Source organism: Diadema antillarum, unplaced genomic scaffold, assembly GCF_040938485.1.
Source record: "Diadema antillarum isolate AM-2024a unplaced genomic scaffold, OU_Dant_1.0 seq00000098_RagTag, whole genome shotgun sequence".
In the NCBI taxonomy this organism is placed as follows: domain Eukaryota; kingdom Metazoa; phylum Echinodermata; class Echinoidea; order Diadematoida; family Diadematidae; genus Diadema; species Diadema antillarum.
Genome location: NW_027271187.1, coordinates 1308148 through 1322749, shown reverse-complemented (window position 1 = coordinate 1322749; position 14602 = coordinate 1308148). Strand labels below are relative to the sequence as shown.

General features: G+C 40.9%; 1 protein-coding gene across 1 annotated transcript; it reads right to left on the bottom strand.

Moving 5' to 3' along the window:
- Nucleotides 1-2317: 2317 nt before the first annotated feature.
- On the bottom strand, nt 2318-7234 carry LOC139726759 (uncharacterized; the record flags this gene model as incomplete). Its single annotated transcript, XM_071637751.1, has 2 exons — nt 6589-7234; nt 2318-2406 (listed from the first exon to the last, which is right to left on the bottom strand). Coding segments are annotated over exons 1-2 (735 nt in total), but the record flags the coding sequence as incomplete, so codon positions are not given.
- Nucleotides 7235-14602: the final 7368 nt, after the last annotated feature.

Below are 14602 nucleotides of genomic sequence, written 5' to 3'. Positions count from 1 at the left end.
AGGAGAGGTCTCTTTCTAGAATCCGGAACATAACACATTTATGGTTAAGGCTGTCAGGATGAATATTTGATACGATGTTGTCCATCAAACTAGGCACCTGGTAATTTTTCGTTTCCGCTTGATCAACAACAGAAACAAATGAAATTTACAATAGAGGGTTCTGTAAATCGTAGTTTGTTTGTTTGTTTTTTTTTTTTGTACAATTCATCGTGAGCATTGGTGGGTAGTATTTTTAGAGTAACTCGGGTTTTCGGAGACGTTAAAACACAATTTTTTCACACTTTTTCATAAAATCTAACAGAAAGAGAAGCCAACATCACAAATGTTTCTTTCTTGACTTTGAACTTTCTGTATTCTGTAAGACAACAAGCGATTATTATTCTAACGCTGAGCTCAACAGAGATAGAAAACAATATCTCATAATTGATATACTTACGACATGACCATGCTCAAGCAATTATAAAAACATCACAGAGAACAAAAAGAAACATATAGAAATATATGTGACTGTCGCATCCACTCATTGTGCGAGAGAGAACGCAGTGGTCTAAAAGTACAGTTGAAGCTACAGTGAGCATTGTAAACTAGTTTACACTACACTATACAAAACAGGCACATTTTGTACCAATAAATCTGCCGGTGACTTATACACCCGTCCAGTTTTCTAATAAGTAAAGAATTTTCTTAAACCTGTATATTGCACTTTTGCCGTTAAGGCTGATTAACACAAGGAAATACATTATTTGCATAATGCCTCTACACACCGTTTTTTAAACGCAAAATCGTGCTCCCCTTTGAAATTTTAGCGATATGAGCCTGTTGATATTCTCATAACTATCTGCACATATTATGCTCTGGAAGATATGTCACTGGAAGATATGTCAATGGTTTATAGGGAAAGGGAGAGAAGGAGAAGAGAGGAGAGAGGGGAGAGAGAATTAGATAGGATAATATAATTATGTAGGAAAGAGAGAAATGCGGAAAATGACTTCAAGGACGAAGCAAGTTAATTAAGCAAAACTTGCGGTCATTGTTGCTTCGCGTTCATGTTTGATAACTTACATTCGTTTTCCTCCCCTCTTTCTTGATTTTAAAGGAAATTTATTTTCTGGTAAAATTTTGGGAACACATTGGGCAGAAGATTTCCCAAAACAGATGCAAATTTCTGTCGAAAGATTTCCACTTCCATTTTTTACTTCCACGCGGAGTTAGGAGGTACCTGTTAATCAATGATAGACCTACAAGGCCCTTCTAGTGCCGCTTCGCCCCCGACGAAGAGAGATAGTCGCCGCCTTCGCGTGCGAGGTCAAATCGACGCACGGTCGACGTCGCGCGAAGCTGCAACGCACCGGCGGAGGACTTCAGATGGGCTGCTCCCAGCGAGGTCGACGATGTCAACGACGACTGCAGCATGCTTCTGCGGCACAGCCTCATGGCTAGCCGCTGCTCCACTTTCTTTACCTCCTGCTCCAATGAAGAGGGTAACGTGGCACTGGAAGACACGGCGGAAGGGAGGGGTGCCTCCACCACCTGTCGCTCGGGCGATCGCTCCTCCACCAGTCTCTCTGCGGGGCTCTCCGACCGCGTGGTGACCGTGTCGTCAAGAGGTGATCGCGGTTTAACGGCGGCGAGATGCATGCGAGAAGCCGGCAACGGCGGGCTGTCGACGAGCTTCTCGGCGTCGTCTCCTTCATCGTCGCTGCCCTCGAAGATCCGCGCTTCGTGACCCGCGCGGAACTCCGCCAACTTGGTCTGCTGCTGCTCGAAGTTCTGTTTTCGCCACTTGATTCTCCGATTTTGGAACCAGACCTTGACCTACAACAAACGATTAATACTTCGTCTTCAGCTCACTCTTGTCATGAATTATTCAATTATCACACGCCTCAAGTTCATATTTTATTGGATTTATCATTTCGGCATGGTAAATTAAATGCAGGGATTCTATGGAATTTAATTCATTGCATATAATGGCTCAGAAGTCCGAATATATTCCATGCATCTTTCTTTTTTACCATTTCATCTACTATCAGATAATATGATCTACTTTAAGATTTCATTGATATCTAAATCATTAAACCTAAAATTCTCTTAACATCATTTTGTCGTAATCGTGACGATAATATCAAATACCATTATACTGCCTCCCCTTTACAGTTAATGACAGTAGCAGTAGTGTTATCGTGATTCTTGAAGACACAATTGTATATTATTATACCTGAGATTCGGACAGATTGAGCTCAGCGGCAAGGTAGAGACGCTCCGTGCCCACCATGTACTGCTGACGACCAAACTCTCGCTCTAGTCGCTCCAGCTGCTCCTGTGTGAAGATGGTGCGCACGCGCTTGGCTCTGGAGTTGCCAGCCGACCACGCCCCATCGTCAGAGTGCGCCCGTTTCAATACCTTTTCTGTGGCAGAGGGAGAAAAGGAAAATTAAGATTAGTCTTGCTTTGTCACGCAAGTTTTTATGCACATCTTTATTTACATTGTTTATATATTTTGCATGGAATTTGAGTTATTTTGTTGTTAGTTGATTCGATGCTGGAAGATGAGAAACGACGAGGCAAAAAAAAATGACTGTAAAAGATATGTGAAGAAAGTCAGTCATACATCATTTCGCCATTATCAGACTTAGTTCAAATAGTGACGTTGAGAAGAGTGTGACAAAAGAATAGACTGGAGTGGTAGCGATTACAATTATGACACCCCTTTTGCAGCCTAGTCGCTCAACATCGAAAAGTGACCCAAAGAGGGTTTGATTTGTGGTCAAGTGGAAGACAGTTTCTTCTTTCTCTTCGTTGAGTTGTGCTATAACGTCAGAGCCGATTACACTTGCTTTACAGCAAAAAAATAAACTGTAACAGCAACAACTGGGTTAGTGGAGAGAAAACACGGCAGTTTCTTGTGATTATCGATTCTGGGCTATTATATCTGGAACGAGAATCTGTCCGAGTACAAATACAAAATGGAGAACACCTGGTGTGTTTTCCTCATTGTATCACTCAGTCGCTTAAATGGGTAATTACTGGGGCTTTGATTGGGTAAACTCATTGAGCCGAATAGCTAAAACGAGACAAAAGGTAGCGGACAAGTAGATTAGCTCCGTTCGGCCGGTGCGAAAGACACCGGACTCAGCTAGGCAAGGATTTTTTTTTTTTTTTTTTTGCTTGAGATGTGCGCAAAAGTTCTTTGAAACAGCACTAAGGCTTGGTTCCATTCACTATTTCGCAGGTGGGAGGACCTCGCTCGTCAACCAGACACCTTAATGAAGATTGGGGGGAAACTGCTCTTTTCACGAGCCGCTTCATGAATGCGTTTTTGTTAAGTTTCTGAGAGATCAGTCCATTTTGGAAGTCTCTTTATTACGCCCAAGAGAATAAAGTACGGAGGTGGTGGACGGTGTGAGGCGTTTCACACCTGTCAATCACCCTCATAAGCCGCTGCCGGGTTTACAGAGCATGCGCACAGCTAGCAGAGTAGTACGGTATCTCTTTGTGGAAAAGCGTCCTTTTCACTGCCTACTATTGACGATCATTACCATATATTGAGTCTTTGATTCGCATTCTTATTTTTGTCTTCTACAAATATGATAACGACTGCCGAATCGTTTTGATACATAACCATTGATATTACCATTGCAATATGGTAGTATCACATGCCTAGGGAAACGAACAATACAGCGATAATCAAATCTCGTTGCTTCTTGCATTTTCTCTCTTTCTTTACAGGGGTCTACATGATATCAATGCCTACCCACTTTAAGGGACCTTAATGCCTCTTTTTGAATTAGAGAAGGCATGAATGAAAAAAAAAATCATGAAAGAAATTCGAAAGAAGAATTAGAAAAAATCGAAAGAAAACAAAATCGAAAGTAGCATGCTATCGAAGAATCAACGTGTCGCAATATCGATGCAAAATGGAAACGAGAGACAGAATCGATTGGTTGGTTGGTTGACAGCCTTTCATTATTAAACCATTTTACAGCAACCTTTCTTTGAGGAGCACAGAATACAATTGTAGTAACTCCGCCTTCTCCCCGGTCTGAAAGGGCGTGGAGAAAAGCCCCCACCTACGAGATCGCCAGAAAATAGCGCGTGACCTTGGGAAGCGCTGAACGCACGGTCACCTCTCGCCTTACTGCCTTATTGCTCTGAGAGCTCCTGTCGAGAGGACTTGTTTATCTTCAATTAACAACCTATTTTTCGCGTTAATTCCCCGTTCCTTTGTTAGTGGTGCAATGAATGCATCTCAAGAGGACGAAAGAAACATTTGGAAAAGGTTTCAATAAACGCAAGGGGCTTGAAGTAACTCACGCCCCAATACGCGCGGTTGGGATCGCGATATGATGTGGTGGGCAGTGGACTTTTTACCCCCATCTTTCTACTTTTACGCTTCAACGTGTAGAACAGCAGATTTACTAGGAATCAGACCGTGAAGTCTCGGGTCAGTTTTTGAAGACGTAGAATTTAAACATTGATTTGAATGCCTGTAGGTAAACAGGGCGCAGCACGCTAATTAGAGCGTAATATGCTCTTTGCTTACCAACTCAGCGTGAAGTTCCCTATCAGTCCACAAGCGGGCGAGCGCGCACACGCGTCATGTGGAGAAAAAGAAGGCATAGCTGGTGTAAATGTGGGAGCGAAACATGTGAGCAACGATGTTTCGCTTACGACCGATGTAATATGGGGTATTCAACTCGATGTATCAAGTTCGTATTAATGAAAGATAAAAATGTGCTCAGCAGACGAACGAAGTATTCATTATCTGACATCTATATAGTGGTTGAACTAGAAGAGGGTTGGGCAAAACTTGAAATGGACAAGGAAGGCTAGCTAGATCTTCTGAAGATGAACAGGAAATGTTAAGGAAAGGAGGAGGAAAGCTGTTTTTGTTTTTGGTCGTTGGTTTTCAAATATTCTGACTGTAAATCAGACAAGCTGATGATTCCCGCGTCGAATTTATTCAAGCACTATCGGGCAATAAGAACTCCTGCTATGAATGTTAACTGTTCTTCATTAAGGTGTCTGGAGTAAGTGTCCTTTCAGTACCTAAGTAACCATGAAATGCACCAGGCCGTTTAATCAACGAAATGACACGTCCAGGTTTTTTATATAGACGTGTTAATCTTGCCGCTGAATGAGCGCGTTGTATTGACGATTAAAGCCGGCGTATAAACGCCCGATAAGATAGCAGTCCTATAATATAGCGTGATTGAAAAGGAGGCATGAACGAAGTCGCGGCTTTTCAATCGAAGCGATTCAAAAGGACCTCATTATAGCTTGCCTGCAATGACGGGATTTTATACACTCCCGTCCGTTGAAACTGATCAAGTGACTTCATACTTCCCATGCATGCATCACATCCCAAGATAAGCCGAAGTCTTTTTAAGGGTCGGTTAATTAGGAACCATGAGAAGTACGATGTATCGTACATAAGACGAGACTCGGTAATTAATTGTCGGAGTCAGGAGGGACAGGGATGACACGAGAAACCATCACGGTCGGATATCAGACATCTCCGCAACTTGGTTGTAAAGTTGCAAATTTTTTCTTTTGGAATATAGATTATGTTTTTATTTTCATTGGCATCTACTTAACTTTCATCTAATTATGTCTTTTAGGACAACGTTCAAAAGAAGATGAAGTAATCGTTTGGAATTAAAAGCCATTTTCAAGGAGCAAATCTCACTCTTTTTCCGCTTTTTGCTTCGTTTCTCTCTTCTAGTTGACGAAAATTTTATTCTTTTGTTTTGTTTATTTTAGTCAGATTTGATTTTTACGTGCAGACTACAACAGCAGCAAAGGTCTCATGGAATATTCCATCACGAGAAGACGCAGATTTCATTAACGAAAGAAAAGGTAACAGATGAATGACCGTCTTTGGATCTATGTTTTCAAGTTGGATACACTGAACACTCTTTCACATTTTGTTAAGGTCAATTCGAATATCTCTTAATAGAAGTGCTTCCCTCTTCCCCGAGCCGCCACCAAAAACAAAGGTTTCTCCGTTTTAAAGGGATGATATAGTTTTTGTTGAGATGGGGATTCAAGTTTTAACTTTATTTTTCGAGATAATTAGAAACCAGTTTTTATGCGTTCTAAGAGGAATAAGAAGTTTATTTGATGGAAATTGGTTTCGAAATGGCTGAGATATTCTAGTACAAAGTAAAACAAAGTGGTCTTAATACAAGGTGAGTCCCACCTTTTCTAATTGTCTTGCAGAAAGTTAAAACCTGCATCCTTATCTCAACTACAACCATACTATCCCTTTAATCATTCGAAGAATGATACAACTTTCAGAACAAGCATCCAACATTTCGCTTTGAACGCTGTATCAGGTCATCTTAATGACTGCATATCAAACTTTCAATTAAAACCAGTGAAACTTAAGAAACTAAGTTAATCTGCTAACCATACCGTTCAATTCTGATCGCCAACTATTTGTACCTGAAAACAACATGAACATGATTAGATAACGACGAAGAATTTTTCGAGATTCCCAACAATATTTTTGTTCTTAGGATTGTTACATAAACATTATGTTGTTTGACTTTCGTCGCGTAAAGAGCAGATAACCAAGTGTAATCTTACCTGGTGCGTGGTCAAATATTTTCGCCATTCCAAACGATGACGATGAGGTCAGTCGCTCGCCAGCACTGTGGATGGTCGACTTCCTAGACGACTTCACATCACTCGACTTCCCCGTAGTAATCGCCTCCACTAATTTCTCGTCGGACACAGTCACGTCCGCTCTCACGGTGGACGACATCGTTGTGTTGTACGTGAACGAATCCGGCGAGGGCGTCGAGCCTCGATCGCTGATGGATCCAGCTCGTGGACTTCCTGACACCGATGACAATGACGATGGCGATCGCTTCTTGGAAGACAGGATGGCATCTATGGTGAAGGCCGTTCTCTCGGTGCTGCTGGCGGAGTCGGGACTGCAGGGCGGAGACGGTGTGCCGCACATGTCGGACACGGGCAGAGGCCGACATCGAGGCCCGATCGCCAATGGCTTTGCCATCTGCACGGGCGGGGAGGGAGACTCAACGTCGAGCGTGCTCCTCCACGGGTGAGGGAGGAGACTTCGACCTGCCGGGGGAGCCAGCGCGGGGTAGAGCGGCGTCGGTTGAAAGAGAATCGCGGGGTGATACATGCTCAGGGACATTGGTGCTTGTTGAAACAAGGACGAGGAAGACCTGGGCATCAGAACTGGCATCGCCGTCGAGCTGAGCATCGTGCGGGTTCGGATAACTTGAGAAACAGACTGCAGATTGAAACCAAGAATTCGATGTGAATACACATGAATATCACAGCGCAACCAGCACAGATCCTTGTTGATTAGGAGAAAAATCGCACTCTAATTTCTCCCAATCTGACTAAAGCTTTCGAATGCAGTTTAAGACGGATAACTTTATAAAGGTTACCGTTTTACTCTTGATTTCCGCGGTAATTCTCTGAAGATGCACCGCTGCTTTTCAATAGCAATTGACAATTCTTTACGAAAAAGTCTATCAAATTTTCATATGGATGGAATAATCTTTCATCAATTTTGCATTTCAGCAATAACCAAAAATATGATGCCTTCATGACCATCACCACTAAAATATATCACACTCACATACACGCATATATGTCTACAATATGTGTATGTACATATATATGTATATAACATGAGATAAAATGTCAAAGTTGTACGAAAGTTATGAGAGCAGAGATGATCTCATGGAAACCTCGACTCCACTCACCTGTTCGACTTGAAGTGTTCCAGACAGACTGGCGCCTAACGATGAACAGGTGCAGTCTATATCAAACTCCCTTGTCTGAGATGTTTATCGCCTTGCCCGCTCTAGATTGGAGCAAATCCTAACCCCCTGGCCACAATCCTCTCGGCAAGCACAGAAGAATGTTTTCTGATGAGGTCCAATTTATTGGCACGGCTTATCCCGACAAAGGAGCCTTTTGTTCGCTAAGGTGTTGGGCATTAGGGAGCTTATGTCAGGTTTTGGGGGAAACTCGGAAGTCTTTCAGCTCCGCTTTTGTTAGCAGAATTCGGCGCACTTAAAAAGGGAAGACCGGACCCGCAGTGTCTAGGTTGGCCAGTCTAATTAGTCGTCTGAGAAAGGTGTGGAGATGAGCCAGAAGGGAGGAAGAGAAGCCACGGAAATATCAATCTTTTATTCTTGCCACAGAATAAAGATGTTGCGCAAACTGCAAAAATTATCCTAACATCACTGATTCAAATTTGGAATGGATGGGCACAATAATCTCATCTGTATGTTACACCTCGAATGCTGAGGCTACTGTGTAGCAATTAAAACTTTCAGAGGATACACACATTATTGTTTCATGCGGGATATATGACAGCGTGTGTGTCTAGCTCAAAACTCTCTGGATGATGCTGCATCGTCTCCATTGTGCGGAGAAGAGCCGGCAGGCGATTGGTCAAAGTTATTTTGTGACCACGCCCTTCTCGGGCCCATCGCCACAGTCGCAGCTCCGACATAACCATGAACGATGAAGAGGCCTCTCGTATATTAATTGGCTGAAAGTCGCGTCAGCTGTGAAGTGATTTTCGTTCACAGCCTGTATTATTTGCCACGTGGACACCCTCCCCTCATCTTAACAACAGATCAACGAAAAAAAAAGAAACACCCTATATAGGTTTGATAGACACTGTAATGACGTAGACTGGATAATGTTTCGGTGTATTTAACAAGCAAGAAAAGGTTGATTGCGGGATTCAAGTTTACCTCACTCCTCCTCCTCCTCCCCTCCCCCAATCTTTTTTTTTTCTCGCAACTTCACATTTTACTTCCATCTTCTTTGTTAATGCAGTTCTTCTATAGCGTTAATATCGTTCGTGCTGTGTAATTACCCCCCTTTATAAACCTCTCCCCCATCTCTCTGTGGTTTGTAAAATGTATTGATAAAACTCAAATGGTAGGTCTATATTCAATTCAAATTTTTATTTTCAGTATTCCTACACATCGACTGCCCGCAAGCTCTTGAGTCACTAATTCTTGGTCTTCGTCCTGGTCTGTTTCTCCTTTTCATATTATCATCTCCTACTATCCCTCCTCCTCCTCCTCCTCCTCCTTCTCTCCATCCTCCTTGTTCATCTGCGTTCAGTTCTTTTCGTTTCGTTTCGCTTATTTCATTTCCAACAAAATAATTCATTAAAAGGTTAGTGATACATGATAGAATTATTTGATACCCCCTTTTTCGGTCTCTCTGATTTGTACTCTCATTGTAAGAAACTTCGCAATTAATGTTCATTGACATTGCATCGTACTTACTCAAACACAGAATCGACACTATCATCATCTGCAGTAGGCCTACATGATATTTCCAAACGAGCTAATCTAATTCATACATCGTTCTGTTTATTGATTGACACCGATTACCCACGCTATGCATGACAGTTTTCCCATTATGAATGTGTCATTTAAATCGTGAATTAAAGAATATCTCAACAAATACACAAGGGCTTTGAGTATTGATGAACAAGCAGAGCTTCCTTGATTAATATTGCCAGATGTTTTGCCATGTTTACTTCCACGTGTGTGCTATTTGATTTTGTAGCAGTAATGAATGATATGACGGCATGCATGGGCGGCTTTGACCGTGTACTGTTACAGCGGTCGCCAGAAATACGCACATGCTGGGCGATATGGGATGATATCTGTTATTAACCACAACAAAATCGGTCACGATCGCTTGACTTTATGCATGGGCATTGTTCTGAAGTAAACTGATACACGAAGCTGAAATTATTTGCACACGCGCACATGAAAATAGGGATGGGATTACACGCACAACAGACATGTAAAAAAGCAAGGCGTTGCTCGAGTTCCAGATATACATGTATGTGGCGCCACTGAATAGCATTATTGCGTTACCAATCACAGTGATACACGGATGTCGCCAGCTCTGGAGAAAGTATCCGGCTCTCAAAGAGAGTGCAATGTTTCAATTAAATCGCAGCCAGTAAATAACGGCATCAAACAAAATCACTCTGATGACTGTCATGTCAGCAGTGCAAATCGATCAGATTCACAAGAAAATCAATGACCCCACTTGATCTAAATTGCGCGACAATTAATTCTGAGTGAACGGATCACCTTTTAATTAAGGGCACGTCAATACCAAGTCGTTGTTTTCTGTATGGATTCGTCTGTCTGGATAAGTGCAAATCGGTCATCCGTCGTTAATGGGCAAATACATATGAATCAAACAAATGGGTCGGGATTATGACTAAAATTACGTTTCCATCTATTCATATTTGCCCAAGTGTATACGAGATATGCACAGGGGGCATTTTGTACCATGTCAAGATGGTTTCATCATTGATAAGATTTCATCGGCGGTGATTATTTTTATTGATAACTGGTAACATGTATGATACTGTACCCAATGCGATTTGTGTGCTAATCAGTGATGACACACTTAAGCTCTTGTTCTGCAGAATCAAATCGGAAAAGCCAGAATAGTAGCAATGAATATCGAATCTCTTTTGTGTAATTATTGCGTGCTTCATCTTTTTAATTTCAGACTCAGAACGTACTACGATATGAAGATTAAAAAAAAAATACGTGAGTGCTTGATAAAGTGTTCTAGTAATATCAACAAGTATCACTTTTCTTAGAAGTGTTTTCAAACATCGAGATGTAGAGAAAAGATTCTGTTATACTATCGAAAACTCAGGCCCCTTTTGACTCTTTTTTTTTTGTTCAGATCATCGTTGTATCTCATTCACTCAGATGTTTTTAGGCGTGAAGCTTATAATTCACATCTGTTTCCCTTTCGCGAAAAGTCGATCAAAAGATACACTTTATCCCACCCCCCCCCCCCCCATATCATTAGCCTATAAATGAATGTGTCTGGTCCACATTTCAGAATCCTTGCGCTCCATTAAACTTCAGTGAGTCTGCACTCATTATAAAGTGTGTGTGTGTGTGTGTGTGTGTGTGTGTGTGTGTGTGTGTGTGTGTGTGTCTGTCTGTCTGTCTGTCTGTCAGTTTGTGAGTGTCTGTGTGTGTGTGTGTGTCTGTATGTCTGAGTGTGCCTGTGTTACATACATTGTGTGTATCAAAAGCAGGTTGGCTGCATTTTCATTTACGAAAATGGGAACATCAAATTACACCTGGGTTAATATGACTTGGGGCACTTATACTATCCTGTTTTCAGTAATAATAACATTCCCTGTTTTCAGTAATAATAACATTCCCTGTTTCCCATACATTCTATACTCGATTACATCTTCAATTCCTGTGTTTTTATGTCATTGCTCATTGTTCATTCAAATATTTAAGTTCGGAATTTGAACAGGACTGGGTGGTGTGGAGGAAAAGAGAACCTGAGAAGATGTCATATGAATATAGGAGGATGCGTGTGTTGTCCCTGTGTTGTATAGGCCTATGTATGTATATGTGGTATAATCATATAGAAATAGTTAAAGTAAGGTGTTGAATATTGATAACATTTCATTCGATGATAATTTTGTTTTGTATGCTCTGTTTCAATGATTTTAATTTGATGATTGCGTTTGTTATACAAATGAATGCTATGTTATATTACTGAAATCAAACGAAGACTATCCGAAAACTCTAAGTATCTTGTATATTCCTTTGTGTTTGTACGATATAAATGTAAAGACATCTCTAAAGCTTTTTGAAGGCGCTATAGCACCAATCACTGGGGGATCTTCCTATAACGAGACCGACAACCACGAATCATACGGCCCACGAGTTCGACATTGAAAAAATGGTCCATGAATTATGCAGTCCACGAATCATACAGGCCATGATCTTGACACAAGGCAAATAAGGCCCATGAGTTCGGCAGTAGGTAAACAAGTCCCACGGGTCCGACACAAGGCCAAAGAGGTCCATGAGTTCCACACTAAGCAAAACGGCCCACGAATTCGACATTACATTAAGGGGCTTAATGTGTCGAACTCATATCTGGTCCCTTTTTTCTAAGTGTCAGACTCTTGGGCCTTGTTTGCCCTAGTGTCAGACTAATGGGCCTCACTTGCCTAGTGTTGAGCTCATGGGCTATATGATTCGTGGGTGTCGAACTCGTGACGTGCACCTCAATCACTGGCTTAAAAAAGCAAACAAACAAAAACTCGAAGAGTAAAGAAAGAATTAGCACATAGATTGCACCTGTCATTACAGTAAAATATTGTACAGATAATCATATATATGATGAGCGAGCATTGCAATTTAATTGCTAGATTTTATCTAAACAAATTATAAAATGGGCTTTAGAATCTCTGCAATCTGATTGGTCAATTGTCATGCGTTGATTTTTACTGATCCACACTGAGCCATGCGTCCGGTAAATTGCGGCCGCATGGCTCAAGTCTTTCAGTGTTGTAGGTGTACCGGACGCATGATGGGGGAAATGGTTGTATTTCATGAATTTATGGGCCCATTTTACAACACAAAAATGAATGATGAACAGGCCTATTTCGTGGATCAGTGAGAATGGATGCTCTCGTTTAACTTTGGAACAGTCTAAAACCCATTCGCTGCGCTCGTGGGTTTAAACAGTTCCAAAGTTAAACTCGCGCATCCAATTCTCACCGATCCACTCTGTCCTGTGCATCATTTTGTATGCTGACACATTGTGTCTTTTACTGACGCACTTTATGTGCCACGCAAATGTAGAATTCCAATGAATAAGTAATCAAGTTTCGCACAGGCGCAAATACTCTATAGGTCCCCGCTTTAAACCGGTGGGCCTCAATGTCGGCAAAAAATATATAAACATAAGGATTCTATCTAACTGGGCCCGAAAAACCTTACAGGAGTCAAAATAGGCCTTGGGAAAAATGCAAAAGGTTGAAGAGTGTTGCTCTATTATAGGTCAGCGCTTCTCAGCCTTTTTTAACCCAAGGCCCGCTTTGGCTTTTTAAGTATTTTCGAGGCCCATGCTAGATCGAATACGATCTTTTTTTAATCTAATTTTTGGACAATATCGTGCCCACCTAAGAAAGCTTTTGGCCCACAGGTTAAACACGGCACCATGAGACGGCGCGCCGTCTCATTCAAGTGAACTCATTGTACAACAGCAATTCCGAGCGCATTCCGACTCTGCCTGAATAGCGCCATCTGTGTTCAACATCTTCGTCAAACAACCCTCTCTTGCAACACAGTGCATGATATCCGAGTTCAATGGGATTTTTTTTTTTTTTTTTTTTTTTTGGAGGGGGGGGGGGGAGGTATTTTACCCGTTATCGTCTAAGTGGGTTGGTTGTTTGGAATACATTTTCAGGGGATATAGATCTTCACTTGTAGACATTTGTACCGTAAAAGAAACAAAAAACTTAAAAACTGATAATTCCGCTGTGACGCTTGTTCACTATAGGCCTTACTTGTCATTAAAACATGGATGAATGGCGCTTTGGATTCAGAATGGTGTTATCTCTAAATTTCACACCCATACAGCCCAGTACTTTGTGATATGTATGATTTGAAAACCTATGAAAGGGGCTTACTACTGGAAAAAGCGGACATGATTATCTGTATAATATCATGACACGCACAAAATTGCAACAATTAGGTTAAGACTGTTAATCATTGGTCGTTTGTTTATTGTTAGGGTAAGTGGCGATCCTTATATTGGGCTTATCTTTCCAAACTCGGAAATTCGCTCTTGAACAATATTTGATTTATAACTTAATGTTCTGATTTTTTTCTTTCTTACTTTTTTCTTTATCATTTTTCCTCCGCTGAGTAGGCCTACCTTTTTTATGTTCTGAGATTTTGTTATTTTAATCATGCAAATCATTTGTAGATACTATGATTCTTTTTTATTCTTCTAATAGATATAAAAAAAAAGATTTGACAGCTGTTGTGTCGCGTAAAATAAATGAATCAGTAACAAAATGCTAAATCAGAAGGCTTTTTCTAACATGGGGAAAAATATTGAATCTGAATCTCGAAACCTGCGAGAGCTTTTGCATCCCTTGCCTCCTTTAATTAATTAGATAATGAATTTCATTTCACATTATACTTATCACGTTGAGGTTTTTTTTTTAATGGTTCAACGTGGGCAAAAAATAAGTAATAAGGGAAGATTATTTTTAGGCATATCGTGTTTCCCAAATAAGTCAGGTTGTTTAAAGTGCACCTTTATTCAATAGAAATAATCCAGTTGAACAGAGCAACGTTAGGGAACATTGTGTTCATATCAATTTTTAGCGTTTGTCGCTCATGAAGACTGTGTACAAACACCCTCATTTGAAGTTGAAAATTGTAATGCAATTATGAATAAAGCATGAACTCTCTAAGACCTAGAGTTACCCTAAACAAAGAAATGGAACACTGCCGTGAGGACGTTATCATATCTTTTCAGACAGTTTCATATAAACTTCATCGTTTAAAATGACTTGTGCAAGTGTCCTTAGGCCTGTTTATTCGTTCTTTCAAATTCAACTGACTTTGCAAACAGAAAATCTTTGATTCCCGAGCCGGAAAAAAAAAAAGAAAAAATGTGATGTAGAATTAATCAAGCTTCCTATCGCCGAGAAACACCAAAATTTTGTCCGGAAGACATAATATTCCGACTAATACAAACTGTTATGATTATAAAA